This window comes from Aulonocara stuartgranti, assembly GCF_965226115.1.
Source record: "Aulonocara stuartgranti genome assembly, chromosome: 15".
Taxonomy (NCBI): Eukaryota; Metazoa; Chordata; class Actinopteri; order Cichliformes; family Cichlidae; genus Aulonocara; species Aulonocara stuartgranti.
The window spans coordinates 18,961,634-18,977,673 of NC_138951.1; the positions used below are offsets into that span (position 1 = coordinate 18,961,634).

Genomic DNA, 16,040 nt, shown 5'->3' on the forward strand with positions numbered 1-16,040 from the left:
ATAAGCTGAACTGGTCATATAATGGAAGAGAACTTTAAGAAAGGACAGAGAAAACTGCATTTGCTCAAGAGACTCCTTGTTTTAAATGCCGATAAGACTGAACTATATCCTAAAATCAGTCAGGGACTGGCTTCTTTTTCTTCAACTGCTACATCAAGCATTCAAAATCAGAGTAATATTGGATTCGTCTCTGGGGTTTGACTCACATGCATCAAACATTTTGCGACACAGGGTTTCCTTAGCTGAACTTAAGAATAATATTCATACATTACATTGTTACATTGTTAGGTCTTTCTCAGTTTTTAACACATGAACAACAGTGTTATACACACAATTACCATTTGAGTTTGTGTCTTAAAGTGTTATAGATATTAAAAAGTGACTGCATGTATACTAACATGATATAGACAAAACAAAAAACTGTGTAATTTTAGCTGCAAACAAGCTTTTTTAAAGTTTCTCCAGTTTGGTATTTTATTTTCTGCCTCACTTCCATCTATGTCGGTCAATTTTGGAATCCAAACCAAATTCAGTTTCTGTTTTAGAGTTAGAGGGTCTGCGAGTGCTGAATTAGTTTAAATAGTTTTGTAAAGACATGCATAGTTTGCTGAGAAATGTTCATATTGAACAATTCTCCAATAAACACAATTTGTATCCCTTGCTAACACTCGGAGGGCTAAAACAATGTATTTTCTTTCCCTCTTGTTTTCTAATATATGTGAAGTATATAATCATAGATTATAGGATTTTCCATTGTCCATAATATTGCTTTTCTTTTACATAAGTTACATTTCTGTGTAGCTAAATTGTTTTTGCAATATTAATTAAACTTTTAAAATGAATTAAATCCTGTATTGATGAACTGCATCAGAGTCAGCTAGTTGGTGTGGATGCTGGACATAAAAAGCATTCAGCTCCAATGCCAGAGACACACATTCTGGCTTTCAATCTGTGTATGTTTCAGTCTATGTATGTTCTGTTCACTGAGAAATGACTGAGATTTTTCTTATTTTTGGCGTGAGGATGGTGGAAGACTAATAGCACCTGCACCTCTCAAGGCCATACTGGTGGAGGGCACGAAAGCCTGCAGGAATCTCTGGCAGCCTGTGAGAGTCAAAACTTTGATAAGTCATAGGTAATAAGTAAATATTCAGTAACAGCACATATATGTTGTTGTTCACAAATTACAGACCCATTTCTCTACTCCCACAATTATTCAAAAATACTTAATAGACGGTGTACATTTATAACTAAACAAAATATTACCAGGATTTTTCGGATTTAGATCAAACAGATCAGCATCCATGGCATTAACTGAATTATTTAAAGAAGTTACAAATTGTGTCAATGAAACAAAGTAAGCGGCAGGAGTTTTTAACTTGAAAACAACCTCTGACACATTTGATGACAAGATGTTAAATGATACAATGGAAAGACCTCGTATTAGAGGGGTGGCGCTAGACTGGGTGAAAAGCATTTAGAGAGCAGGGACTCTTCAACATTCAGACTCTTCATCTTATATGCAAATGATACATGCAGAGCAGCAGATATGTCGAAGTTCATTTTTATTTGCGGATGATACATATATTCTTTGTCATGGAGAGAATTTGCAACAGCTTTTGCAGGTCACGACACAAGAAATGACAAAACTAAAAAGATGGTCTGAAAAAAACAAATGATCACTTTTTAAGAAAAACTCAAATTATGATATATGGAAACCTCAGAAAAATATGTACACTCAAAAAAACCATCAAAGTCCTGAAGAAAACAAAGCTTCTGCTCAATCATAAATCACTTCATACACTTTATTGTTCTCTCATATTGCTATATTTAAATTGCTGTGTAGAGGTGTGGGGTAACACATGCAAAGGTGCACTGCAATAGTTATGTACACTTCAAGAATGAGCAATAAGACTAGCTTCTTCCCAGGAGAAATAAAGACGTGAATATCTGGCTTATACATGAATAAGATATGTGTAATTAATGGAGATGCTATAAGGATTTAAAAGACAAATTTTAAAGGATTTGAAATCATGGGAGACTACGGAAAAAGGATTAAACTAGCACAATGTGCTCACTTGTCACTTGGTCTGCTGGCTGCACAGTCTGGAGCTGATTTATAGATTTTAAGCTGAGTCAGGTGAAACCGCTGCTGAAATAGTGAAAGGAAAAAGCATGTAAGTACAAAATACTCTTCAATAGAAAATACTTTCCAAACAGTTGATATTAAATGCATTTCTAAAATGTGTCTAAGACAGGAAAGAAGGAGACAGTCTTAAAATGCCACTCTTTTCCTCCTCCTCAAGTCTTATTCTCCTAGATTGAATTCAAACTCTAAAACACGAAAACATGTATAAACATGCTTATTTATCCCAATATTATCTCAATAATTAACACGTGTTTAGAGCACTTGGAGCTGATCAGCATCTTTAAATGGAGCAGCAGAGAGAGAAAACAAAATCCCCATTCCATACTAAATGCAATGTTTTGAGCAAAAATAAAGAGCTTTAATGAAACCCACTGACTGGATTGGCACCCATTTGTGTCAGTAACATAGTTCTGCAACTGATCTGCTCAAATAACTGGATGTCAGCCTTGTAGACGTGATCGTGATTCAGGAAATGCAACCATGTTAAATGACCTGAGACAGCTGATTGTTATTGTGTAAACAAAATCTGTCAAAGGGGGTCAAACTGAACTCTTGACACAAACACATCAGATAACAAAGAGACAAGAATGGAAGGGCAGAATAGGAAATACAAAAGGGGATTAAATATAACAAAGTGGAAGCAACTGAAAATGACAGCAACTCAACAGTGAAATTGTAGGCTATGTAAAATCACAGAGTGGGTTCAGCAGATGCTTAGTGCACAGAGGTCATTAACTTTCTGCAGTCAATTGCTATAGCCCCTTAAACTTCATGTAACCATCAAATTAGCTCAAAAACAATACGTAGAGAGCTTCATGGAATGGGTTTCAATGTCCGAGCAGCTGTATCCAAACCTTAAACTATCAAGTGCAGTGCAAAGCCTTGGATGGAGTGATGTAAAGCATGCCACCTCTATGCATTTGCATGAACTGGAGAACTGGAACCTTTTTCTCTAAGGGTCTTTAATCTGGTCAAATTGCATGATATACCCACAGAAATCTTTTTTTCTTTAAAAAAGATGCAATGCCTGCCAATCACAGTGTTGAATTGTTATTTGTAACTTTCTTTTGTACTTTTGTAATAGTATTCCCTGAGTTATCCTACCCTTTTCTCCTCTGAAGACATTCCATTTTGTTTTAGTGGATATCAACTGACTTACTGGTTATTTTTCATTGTTATTTTACTACGAGTACTGAATAAGCAGGGACCATACTGTTTTGGCAGAGAAGTGATTAAAATGTAAGAAATTTTTAGTCATACCTCTGTTGCAAAACAGACCTGTCCAGTTCATCTCACAGTTGCACTGCCAGGGCATGTTGCAAGTTCCATGGACACATCCAGGGTAAGTCAAACATTCGTTACAAAGTTCTCCCTGCCAGCCATAATTGCATCTGCCGAACACAAATATGTAACTATGAATACATTCCCTTTGTCATCGCCTTAAAATCTCTTCTTTGTTCTAATGCTCTGTATCTGGTGTTTATTTTTCCTCACTTACTTCCACATGATCGTGATCCAGAATAGCAGCTAACCGATAACAGAGGTAAATAAACCCTCTTTAGTGTTTCTTTTTTGATTGACAAAGCTTTTAAATGACTTCTCAGAAGCTCACAGCAGAACATCTCAAACAAATCTGTAGGTTATTAAAAAATAAAGATAAATATCAACATTGTGATCCTTTCTTTTTGTCCATGTGTCTTACTAAATAAAATCTCCAAAAGTTGATTCTGTTCATCTAGATGTAGTGTTTTGTGGGAGAAACGTTTCGTCACTCATCCAAGTGACTTCTTCCGTCTCAGCTGACTGCAGGTCAGTCAGCTGAGACTGAAGAAGTCACTTGGATGATTGAGAATGCATCAAGACGTACTAAATAAAATGTTTGGGTTCTAGAAACTGTTTCTATAAATTAAATCTCACAGAAGGTTTTTGTGTCTATTTGTGCCATAGGAATGGGTCATCAGTTTGGAGGTCGTTTCACATTTTAAACCAAAAATGTAGATAAGTGAGTGGACATGGCTGACAAGCTCAGATGAATGTTTTAGTGTTGGTCATAAGCAAATCTTATTGAGAAACTGCATTGGATGTATGTGAAGTTTTGACTTACTGTTGTGTGTGTTGTTGTCCCAGTCCCAGGCCTCTACAGTCAAAGTGTATGTCCGCTTGAGGAAAAGGAAAAACAACCAGTCACATGACATTTAGGACTTAATATTTCAGTGCATACATGTGTTCCTGAACGAAGTGTTGAAGTGTTGCCCATTTAATGATATAGTCACAACAGCCTTCACCATCACTCAAATTTGGGATGAACAATAAGGATAAAATCACTGGGTCTGTTTAAGGAAAACTAAAAATCCACAAAGTAGAAGAATATGGGCACAGCTAAAGACTTAATCCCATGAGTCCCATTGGATGTGCATGATCCATGGCATGCAATAGAATTAAACATCACTGCACATAATTCATAGATCCAGTTCATTAGAGACACACAATGTTACTAAGTTCAGCACAGAGAGGAGCAACATCATTTGTGTGTTGCTTCCTTCTTTGGAAATCATGGTAAATTAGTTGTTGGAAAATCCAGTCCAGGTTTTGAATCCTCCTCTTCTATATGACAATAGTGCAAGTAAACAGGAAATTACCCAGGGAAGATTGCTATAAAATAAAAATGTAATTCAGTGTTTTTTCAATTTTAAATACTAAGGTAGAACATATCAGAAGTGGTTTGGTCCCATCAAGCAAGAAGAAAACCAAGAAAACCAAAAACCACTCAGCAAAAATGAAGAGGAGTTGTCCTTCTGGGAGTGAAAAAAGAGGAAAAGGAAAAAGCAAGACAGTGCTAAATGAAGCTGATAATAATGATGACTAAATGATTAAAAGCATAGAACTTAGCCCTTACACCATTAACACCTAATAAAGAAAGAGTCTGCTTGATCTGAGCATTGTTTCTAAAATAAACATGGTCTGTCTAATGGAAACATTTGGAGGTAACAATACTTTTTTTGTTAACTGATGAAAACTGCAACTGCACTGTCAAGCTATTAATGCTAATTTATACAATTTACTTGCAATGTAACAAGCATTACTCTGCAAGCACATATACTTATTTTGCTATATGAGAAAACACTCACAAAACATGGATAAAGCAGTCAGGTTGGAAAAATTTAGCCAATGTGAAAGTGCCTTAAATCTCTATTCTATCTGAAGGCCACCAGATGGCGATAGCTGTAGTTCTAAAAAAGACTTCATTCCTATAGTATAGAAGTAAACGGGAAAACAACTTTCTGTCTTGACCTTTGCACACTGTTTATTTGCACACTTTATTTTAAAATTTAACTCTAATTCTTAGTCCAGACTTTACTTCTTAGGCTAAATTCTTAATTTATTCCTTATATCTTTTAGACCTTTCTTTGATGTTCATTTTTTAAAATCTATTATGTAACTATTATTGCTGTTTTTTTTGTAAATTTTTACTGTAGTTTTATGGTTGGGCATTGCACAGCAACAAGCATTTCACTGCATGTCATACTGTGTATGATGGTGTATGTGACAAATAAAATCTGAATTTGAATTTGACCTAGGTTATGTTTGCATCTTTTTTTTTTCCTTTTTTTTTACTGTTGTGAGATTATTTAATGAGCTTCCCTGTAAATTTTTTGTAAAGAGCTCCAACAGACTGTTGCCACCATTACGACATTATTCAATTATTGATTAATTACATGTGCATGTGTACTGAAGAGCAAATTCTCACCTTCATCCATAATGTAAAAAACAGGCATACATTTAGGAAGCAATCCTAATTCTGTTGAAATTTCGCATGCCTCTGACTAATTAGAGTGACATGGAGAGAAAAGGGGGGGAAAAGACAGCCACGGACCCGACAGCTGGTTCCTACTCTTCAAACTTGCAAAGCTGAAAAATTCATGTGGGTTGTCTCCACCATGTATGTCAAGATTTACTGATGCATTACATGCATTTACAATTGCAGATACCAGGTTTCCTGTAGAATCTTTCCACACAGTGACTGAGATGTTTGCTTGAGACAGCCAGGTATCTCTACAAATAATTTACAAACCACCCTATGAGCAGTTTCTGAGCCAACTAGGAGCCGGACAATATTATAATACTCCCCTCCTCATCCTCTTCAGCATTCTCCTCCCAAAATTGAGTCATGTTGGAAACTGCAATACTGGAATCCCGTAATGCATTAAAAAGGTCAATACATTTTATTGGGATTTGGGACTTCAATAAAAACTCTGATACCATATCCCAAGACTAAGTGCAAACTAAAATCCATATTTATTTATTTTCAGAATAATCATGGGAGGTCTCATTTACTGAAGTAATAACATGGCGTGTTGTGTGTTGAGTGCAACCTGTTGTGTTGTGGTACTGTAACCTTTGATGTTGACTGAGTTGCAAAACTCTGCTCTGTACAAACATGTGTATCCAAATATGGGACTTTTTTATGTTCAGTAATGATGTTGTTGGATATTACACAAGTGCAATAACATCTTTGTAACTCACATTTTCTTTGGTTGTTTGTGAGCATGACTTTTATAAAAACAAAAAATGATAATGCTGTCATGCAAAAAAAGTTTGACACAATTAGTAATGAGTTCAGAATGTTTTTGTATGGAAAAATAGGGAGGCATAGTTTCTCTCTATATATAGGATATAGGAGATATAGGAGATTTCCTGTTATGCGTGTTGCTTGCTTAACAGTATTTTCAGATGTTCGGCTGGCTGGCTATGGTGCTATAACATGCAGCACAAATTATATTGTGAAAATTGTTATACAGAAGTCCTGTAAGGGGTACAATGCACTTTACTAACAACTCAGTGGTGCTTTCAATAAAGAAAGAAGCTCAATGAATGACAGTTTTGGTTTTAGGATTAGTCATATATTTCCCAAAGCTGTTTTGGTGGGGTTACTCTCCAAATGTTTGACTGCAATTCTTGGATTTTTTTCCCCATTAACATAGAATTCCGAATTCCACGGGTTATCAGAAGATGTTAAAATAAGTCATTTTCCTCTTGCATGAACCATTTTAAGCCAAGCTTTGAGTTCATGGTTAACTCAATGTCTTAAAGGTACCAAGGTCCTGTTGTTGCAAAACAAGCCTAAACATCGTCCCTCCATCACTGTGCTTGACAGTTATGCTGACATGCTGTGTTTGGTTTTCACCAAAACATGGTGCTGTGGATTATGGCCAAACATCTTTACTTTGTTCTCATCTGAGCAACAAAGAAATACTTTGTTTGTTACTTAAATACAAAAGCTCGCCCGAAGTTTTTGACTGAAACATAATTTATTTTTCACATCCTTCCACTCATTTTACAATTAAACACAAAACACTATGAACAGAAACATCCCCTATGGTATTTATTAATGGAAATAAAAGCTCACAGCTTATTTTATTTGATAAAGTCTGAACTTGGAGCCCTTGAAAGCATCATAGTAGGCAAACATCCCATGCCATTGTTCAGCCAACTGCGTGAAACATAAGCCCATTTTTGTGGGCAAATTAAAAGCAGAGATACTTCCATAACAGCAGAAACACAAAGCAACGATTTTCTGATGGATGAGTTCCTTTATGTGTGGGTTTCCTGTCCGTTTGTGGCACTGCACTCTAATTAATTGTATGCAGCAATTAAACTGTCATTCAACCTAATAGCAATAAAAATTAAACACATGCAACGTCGAAAAGTCATAGTTAGTTAGTTCTACAGGTAAGGGAGAAATGGCATTAACTTATTATCACACTAATTATACAATCATGTGCGTCATACTAGGGATCCTCTGTATATACATGTTACATAACGTCCCTTTTCAAGGGAATGACAGATGAGCCAGATGCAGATTCAAGTGAAATTTTCTTCATTTAGAGTATCATTAAAACTACAAAAAAGTAATGGCGAAATTGCCCAGCCTCTGCCAGTGATATGAAAAGAGTTAGCAGATCTGTAGAGCAGAGCAAACTAATAAAATAACCTACACTCAAATTAGTAATATACCCGTAACAACGTCACGTGACCACAAGGCTGCTCCACCTAAAGTTGGGAAGCTCCGAGCTGAAGATGACTCCCACCTGCTGTAGACGAGCGCCATCTGTTGGAAGCAGTTAATAAAACATAATTATTTTTTGTAATTTCTTAGAGTATAATATAACAAGCTTAATTATGTAACGTATATAAAATAACAATAATAATAATAATAGTTCTATAAATAAAAAAGGAGTATTTGGACAAATAGGGGAAGGTCGGGGGAACTTATCAGTTAGGTAAAGAATGTCATGTTAAGCACATTTTACATACCAAAATGTGCAGCCACAAACTGCAGCTGTATACATCTTTATTTCTAGATTAAGATGAATTTTAATGACAGTTACTGTGCGGTAATTTGCGAAAATTTGGAGCACTTGTACACTCAAAAATCTAAGACCTGGATCTCAGACTGCTTATGAGGCCCTCTTTTGTCCTTTTCTCCACCGCAATGTAGTTTTTATACTATCACTATTAAATTATATTCTGCAAATAGATGAATACACTTCTGTGCAGTGGATTAAGTTAACAAATATGGATTTGCAGGACAGGTGGCCTCACAGCTAATTGTCTGTGAACCATATTAACTCCATACCGGTACATAATATAAATAAATGGGCTAGGTATACATGTTTTCTTTTTAATGCACAGATACCAGTGTACCTGGAAATACTACAGACTTCATTAATAGTATGCAGCATTATGTACCAAACACATGTTACCACGGCACCTGAATGCATCACGTGGCAGGGGTAATGGGCGGGGCCTGTGAAATGAACTTACCTACTGTAACACTTCAGTAAAGGTACGAATAGGGTCGCCATTTAAACGTTACGAACGGGAGCGGGCTGGAGGTAAATATCAACTTCCTACTGAACTAAACACCTACATAAAGTTTGTGTAGATAACCAAGTGTTAAAGCGGCTTACCTACAGTATTGTTGTAGCTATTTGACGTTGTTGAAAGACAGTTGTTGTCGATGGGTTGGGCTCAGTCCTGTACAACAGCCCAAATTCTACTCAAAATATTCATATACGCTTAATTGAGGTCTCTTAAATTCAGACATACATACCAAGCTGGTACAAATTAGTACATAACCTTTAGGTACACTGCTTTAATTCGGCATCAGCCTGTCAACAAGAAAAGGCGCCTAAAACAAGTAAAAATTTTAACACTGTAACCAGTCTGCGTATTCTGCTGAGCTTTAACACAGCTGAGAAAAACTGCAGCGGTAAATATTTTTTGGCAAGGTGATGCATAATGAATCTGTGCAATGCTGTGCAAAACTCTCAGTGCGTTTTTAGGGCATGCTTTACCATTTGCTGAAAGAAAACACACAATAAAGCGCCAACTGTTTGAATAAAGAACCGAAACGGCTGCATTGCATAATGTAAATGGAGCAAAGCTGCGGATTAGAGAGCTGAAATCTCTGTGAACTAGGTTATGGAAAAGTTGGACCACTTATTTCTTCCTAAAACAAACTTTAAAGCTTGTTCAGGAGAAGATGTACTTCTGCAAGACACCACAAGGTGGTAGGATTATATTTACAATGTATGAAGGATGCTGCAGCCTGCAGCTTGTGTATGTGTGTTTGACCATTGACGTTTTCTTTATTCCTTGCTGTATTTGATCATAATATCATAGGTCTGGCATAAATCTGCAGGCTCTCTTTCCAAGAAGAAATACAGAGAAACATAATGTATGCATATAGATACTAATAGGCAATCGTTTTCTGACCATTAGTATGTTGAATGTAAAGATTGTCTGTCTAAAATTTAAGATCAACTCTGATATATTATGAAATCCTGTTATATATTAAGCCAATTTCCAGACACCAAAAAATAACTAAAGATATAGATAATAGTCGTCCATCAATTTACAGTTCAAGATCTCCTGCATGCCATTGTGGGTTGGGAAGATATCAACACTCAAGACAGAGTGAGGAAATTAAACATGCACTAATTGCAGTGAGTTAAAGCTATAGAATTAGGCTGGAAAAATATTTTCTTTGGAGGATTGGTAGAGTGAGTCTGGATGTATAGAGTATATGCTGAGTTAGGTTTTGTGTGATGCACACCTATTTGGGAATAAGAGCCAAGTACTCAGTTAACATGATGCATGTGAAATAGTACAACACAAAACAATATGCTTGATTATTCTCCCCACATGTTATGCTGTAGACTACATTAGCTGTAAACTCATGCAATTAAAATTGTTTCGCTTTAATAATGTCAGTGTAATTATTGCAGTATGACTATTACAGTATAAAACAAACAAAACGTCTAGGACTCCCATACATGTTACACCATAACAAAACGTAAAACAACTATTAACACTAATATGGACTATGGACATCAAATAGGCAATGATCTATCAATCAATTCAATCTATTTATTTATGAGGACATTTAAAAACAACACAGGTTGACCAAAGTGCTGACTAACTTACCGAGTAACAAGACCATTCAGTACTGTCTGAAAAGCTAACAAACTGAGGCTACATGAGAACTAGCTTCACCTGAGCTGAGTTCGGCACACGGGCTTGTGTTCGCAGATCAGTGAGGGCATACAGCTAGAGAGCAAACCTCACTTGCACTGCTCAAAGCTAAGCTGTCACATAACAGGGTACTAATGGGAGTTTTACAGAGTTTAGGATTTTCATGGGTGTTACTTAAACAGTTAAATCTGTGAGTCCAGTGATGTTACATTATGATTGCAATTTGTAATTTTTAATCTAATATTTAGTCATTCTGTATTTCATACACACTCATTTCCCCTAAGAAATACTAAAAAACCTCAGATGGTCAAAGGAAACTTCAGTCCATCTGTGAAGTTCCTCAACAATGGGAATTATGACAGCATGACACATCAAAGGCCTCAAATGAAAGGTTAATAAGGGTGAAAGTGATTCAGTTTTTTTGTCTGGAGCAAACTATAATTAACTACCAGTGCACATGATCTACAATCAGCGCTGCGCCTGAGTAAACTGTCTGTTGGGAGAAGTTGGGTATTGCTAATATGGGGCATAGTGAGCTAAAGAGGCACTTGGAAATCAAACAAATCCTTTGGAGAGAATCTTGACCTACTTTAAAAAAGTCTGAACCCGAGGCAGCAGGAGTATATGTTAGATTGTGTGAAAGTGTTTGATAAGGTGACACTGATAATATGTCAGATGGCATAGAGGCTGTTGTTTGTGTGCCTTTAAATTCTGGCTATACACGACTGTGCAAAAGTCCTGACTTGTCTCTCATTTTTTTACAGTTTTCTTTTAAAGGAGCCAGACATTCTTGTAATATTGTGCAGCAGTTCTCCAGGATACAGTTCTCAAGTCTTTCAAAGTTTTCTTTGGACATTGGCTGCTTTTGTACCTCATTTCAGAAGAATGTTTTTTCTTTGTTAAGCTGCTGAACTCTGACTTATGAATAATTCAGACACCTAAATCAAAGGATGAACAGTGAGTCCGTATAAAAAGTCTCCTTCATCATTATGTAATTTCCAAAAACTTGGCATGTCTCAGCATGGTGTGCAATCCTTAAAAAATCTTGCAAAAACCTTGTGAAAACTGAACAAGTGCAGGACAAAAAAAGACATGACAGGTCTATAAAAGTATTTATAGTAGATAATCCGTGTATGAATCTTATATTCTTAAAACAGCAGACACCTGTCACAGCGCATGAGATGTTGATCTGGACCTTGGATCGAGCCATACGGTCCACATTGTTTAACAATGTTAAACTGAAGCTCAATGAAATGGTGATACTAGATGCAAAAGCCGGGAGCTGAATAATAAAAAATATCTGGTCAGCTAGAGAGAGAGAAAAAAAGTCTTGCACACAATCAGTAATTTACAAAAATCCAATTTTCCACCTTGCTTGTCACTGCATATTGCTTTTGTTTACAGGTCCTGGTTTAGCTGTAACTTGGCAGTATGAAACTAAATGAAATGGTTCAGAGCAAATAAGACAAGCTGTATATACAGTCATTTTATGCCACTATAAAATCTAACCACTGGGGCCCAATTCAGGAGCTGTGTGGCTTAAGAGCTGCTGTCTTCAGGCATAAAACCCACATTATTGTCCTCAGTTAGATTTCTTTACTCTCAGCTCACTCTGGCGCTGAAGGGAACTTTGCTGTCTTTTTACCTCGGTCACTCTCTGTATGTCAATTACTCCACTGGGATCTCGTTACCGCCTCAGCCAATCACGCATCCCTCTTAATTAACTCAGGAAATTACATTCCTATATTTACAACCTAATAACTAGACTGGCCTGCTGAAAAGGTCACATCAACTGTTTAGCAATTTTTGCCCTATTACATTGCAGCCCAGGAGGATATGGCTAGGAAAAAAGCCAAATGAACAGAAGGCAGCTTTTTGACCTCTTAGTGTCATACTCGGTTGATTTCACCTTGCAGTACAAGAATCCATCGGCCATTCAAAACTATTTGTCATCATGTTCAGGGGGTTGTTGAATTAATCACCGGAAAATAGGCTTATGTGAAGCCAGTAGGTGATCCAGAGCGTCAAATATCAAGAGAAAATAACATTTTCTCACATTTGAAGGTCTACTGCAGACAAAAATGTCCTCAGCTAATGTGCCAGGAGCAAAACTTCATTGAGCTGTTGTTAAGGGTTGTCTGCATGTCCTCAGTGATGGCAGCTGACTTGCTGAGCTTATTTTCTGCTTTTAAAGGAGACATGTCAAATCCATTTTCATTTTTTTAGAGTAATTATGTGTCACCAGTGTGTCTAGGGGCCCACACAATTTTAAGAAAATCCCCTCATTTCTTTTCATTCTCAGTCATTCAGAGCGTGTGTGAACATTTGCAGCCTATTGTGACAAACAAATCCACGTACACGAGCCCTCACCACATCATATTTTAAGGTAAACTCTGTTTTTAAGATTTTTTACCACTCAGCCATAAAAGGTTGATAGGGTATTGTCATTGCCCTGCCAAGCAGGTGGGCGGTGTGGACACCCAAGTTTGTGAACTCGAGAATGAGGTGATGTAAGATTTTCAAATTGATACCACAACAACAAGAACAAGAACAAGATAACCTGAGAACTGGGTACCGTATATAAACGTAAATAAATATAAAATACAAATATAAAATCCAATCTGTAATGTAATGGAGCCCAAATGTTGCCTCACAAATTGGTAAAGGTTAGTGCCAGACAGAGATGTTGCTGTAATATCAAGCATGCATTTGTCTCTTTCTTCAGTGTGAAGACTGAATTTAACTGCATTTGGTACAGTGAATTATTTTGTACTGTAAGACAAAAAGCTAAACATTTACTTTTTCTGCACTTCTCTTAATTTCTCTTCTTATGTTTTATTGATCAGAGGGCGATGGGACTATCAAAGGGGCCATCATCATGGTCAGTGGAAGAAGTGCTGGAGTGGATTCAGGAACAGTATCCGACTAAGATGACCCTACTCCACAAAGCCGTAATCAAACATGACATAACAGGTACAACACATGCATGGTATTCCTGCTTCAGTGGCAGGAATTTAACAGGCCAAGTCATTATTAGCTTTCCTCGCATTATTTTGAATCTCTTTTTATATACTTGAACAAATCACTGGGATCCTGTTTAAATCTGCAGGCCGTGTGTTGCTGAGACTAAAGGACTATCAGCTGAAGCTTCTTGGGGTGGAAGATGAGAAGCAGCAGCAGGAAATTTTGCAGGACCTCCTTCTTCTCAAAGTTCAGGAAGAAATCAGTGAACTTAGTGACATCTGCTCTGGTGAGCCTGCCAAATGACTTCATCTTCAGTTCACGGCTGAACTATATATGTAATAAAAAAGTCATAAAGTTGCATTGATAAGGGCATATTTGTTGGAATGCAACAATTATGCATAGAAACAATGGTGCAGGATTCATTTTAATTAAAACTAAGTCATAAATTTAAGTTTGTTCAAAGAAAAAAAGAATTAAGAGTATTACCATTTTAATTCCTGAAAATAGTTCCTAATTTTTGTTTTATTTGCTTTCTTATATACTCTCCAGAGTTTCTTTCTCCATGAATCACAGTGAAAATCTTCAGAAAGCCAAAGAAAAAAACAGAACCATGGCTGACTTTTTGTTATTTTTTTGAATTTCCCAACCATCCATTCATCCACGTGAAGGAGACAGAAAGGTGGAATTGATGGAAATAACAAGAAGTGAATAGAAAGAAGGATCGATGAGGAATGAAGAGAGAAGGAAACCCATTTCCGGTGTGAAATCTGACCTGTGCAGATGGATGAGATTAGTTTCTGTCTGAGTGGCTTTTTCTGATCCTACTGTCCATTAATCTCCGTGTTTTTTCTGTCCCTGCACTGGGTTTGCCAACCATGGCATTATAAAACATACGAACAAAAGTTTTTATGGACCAAATATGCAGTCGCAGTATGTGTAGAGGTTTAGGATATAAGCCAATCAGCAGATCATTTAAAGCCAAAATGAAACAATCTGCTCACCGATTTTCCCAGGGGATGCATTCTGCTGAGTTTGTTGGTTTAAATTTGTGTTTTTGACTGCAGTTTTTCAGGAAATTTAAGTGGATTTATGAGAGATTTTTTACTTACCTTCTTGACCCCGTGACAAATATCAAATCCTAAACACATTTTCATCCTACTAGTATTGTAATAGGTAGCTTGCTCTCAAAATAGGAACAGATTGTATTTTAATAACAGATACTGCTTATCCTCAGTATTTCCTGGGTGGAAAGGTTAAACATTTCACACGTCTGATCAGAAGAGCTGAGTCAAAGCTGTAAAACTTTGTCATGTTGTTTGCTTTTCTCTCTGACTAAAATTGCTTTTCACAAACCAGATGTTGGTGTGCTGCTGTTTCCTTTCAAGTTCATTGTTTTTTGAAGTGAACTGTCAGTTTGTCTGGATTTGATTGTGATGATGCAGTTTCATTAAATCTGTTTCAAGCGACTGCCACTTTGAGATTGCCTCCTTTAAATGTGTATTGTAGGCATCGCTAAGACTGCACAAGTTTCCTACTTCTGACCATCTCTTTGTTGTTTGGTGCACTGAATTTAAAGTGTTTTTGTTAATCATTTCTCTTTTTGGTAAAGACTACTATGGTGTAAACATAGTAAGGAATTTCTGTTTTTACAGCTGCAGCCTGTTAATATCCATGTTCCTCCTAAAAATCTTCTTTTTACTGTGTGGAAAATCCCTCTATGACAGATCGCTGTGAAAGAGCCAGGACTGTTAAAACTAAAGGCTATAATCATAGGTGTGTCACCTTCATGGGTATAACCTGGATATATTATGATTAGCTGGAATCTATTGATCTGTAATTGCAGTCACGCATTAACACATTTGAAAATAATTGTTGCAAGCAGGCTCCTCTCTACATATCGCAGCAGTGTGGTTGTACCTCTCACTGCTTGGCAGTTGCGCATTTTCCTTGAGCATCTGAAAGTGCATTGATAGTAATAGGCTACTGCTTGCAGCTAGGCTATATATAGTTTTTCGCATAGAAATGGGGGGGATGAAGGCAGCCAAGACTTTAAATCAGTCCTGTTTAATATCTTATGATTCCTTCAGCAGCTGTGTGATTTAACGAAACTGTGACCTGATCTAAGATCAAATCCAGGATGCTAATATTATGTATTATATTAGTATTATTATCTAATATTATAACCTACTGAGCTGATTAAAGCAGATACCACACTGCCAGGAAGGGGAGCTACAAAGAAATGAACAGTCTAACATTTTTATGGTAGTTTACTTTTAATGGAAAGAAAAAAATGTCAATCAAAATTCCAGAATAAAAACATCATTTGGGAGGTAGGATTGTTTCTCACCTGAAGAAAGATATAATATAGGCTTTGAAATTGTATACGCTG

The 16,040-nt window shown here is 36.6% G+C and overlaps 1 protein-coding gene across 2 annotated transcripts; it reads left to right on the forward strand.

Moving 5' to 3' along the window:
• Positions 1 to 8,948: 8,948 nt before the first annotated feature.
• Positions 8,949 to 15,123, forward strand: LOC309688728 (sterile alpha motif domain-containing protein 12-like). Of its 2 annotated transcripts, XM_082504660.1 has the most exons (5): positions 8,949 to 9,045; positions 12,990 to 13,073; positions 13,534 to 13,660; positions 13,797 to 13,937; positions 14,201 to 15,123. In XM_082504660.1, the coding sequence occupies exons 3-5, from the start codon at positions 13,540 to 13,542 to the stop codon at positions 14,215 to 14,217; spliced, it is 279 nt and encodes a 92-aa protein (XP_082360786.1). In that variant the 5' UTR covers positions 8,949 to 9,045; positions 12,990 to 13,073; positions 13,534 to 13,539; the 3' UTR covers positions 14,218 to 15,123. The 2 variants fall into 2 exon arrangements, with proteins under 2 accessions (XP_082360786.1, XP_082360785.1); XM_082504659.1 differs by lacking the exon at positions 12,990 to 13,073.
• Positions 15,124 to 16,040: the final 917 nt, after the last annotated feature.

What these genes read in the sequence shown, in the direction of transcription:
- LOC309688728 (XM_082504660.1), top strand. Translation starts at nt 13,540, where the DNA reads ATGGGACTATCAAAGGGGCCATCATCATGGTCAGTGGAAGAAGTGCTG. An exon ending in AATCAAACATGACATAACAG is followed by an intron (nt 13,661 to 13,796) that starts GTACAACACATG and finishes TTAAATCTGCAG; the next exon opens with GCCGTGTGTTGCTGAGACTA.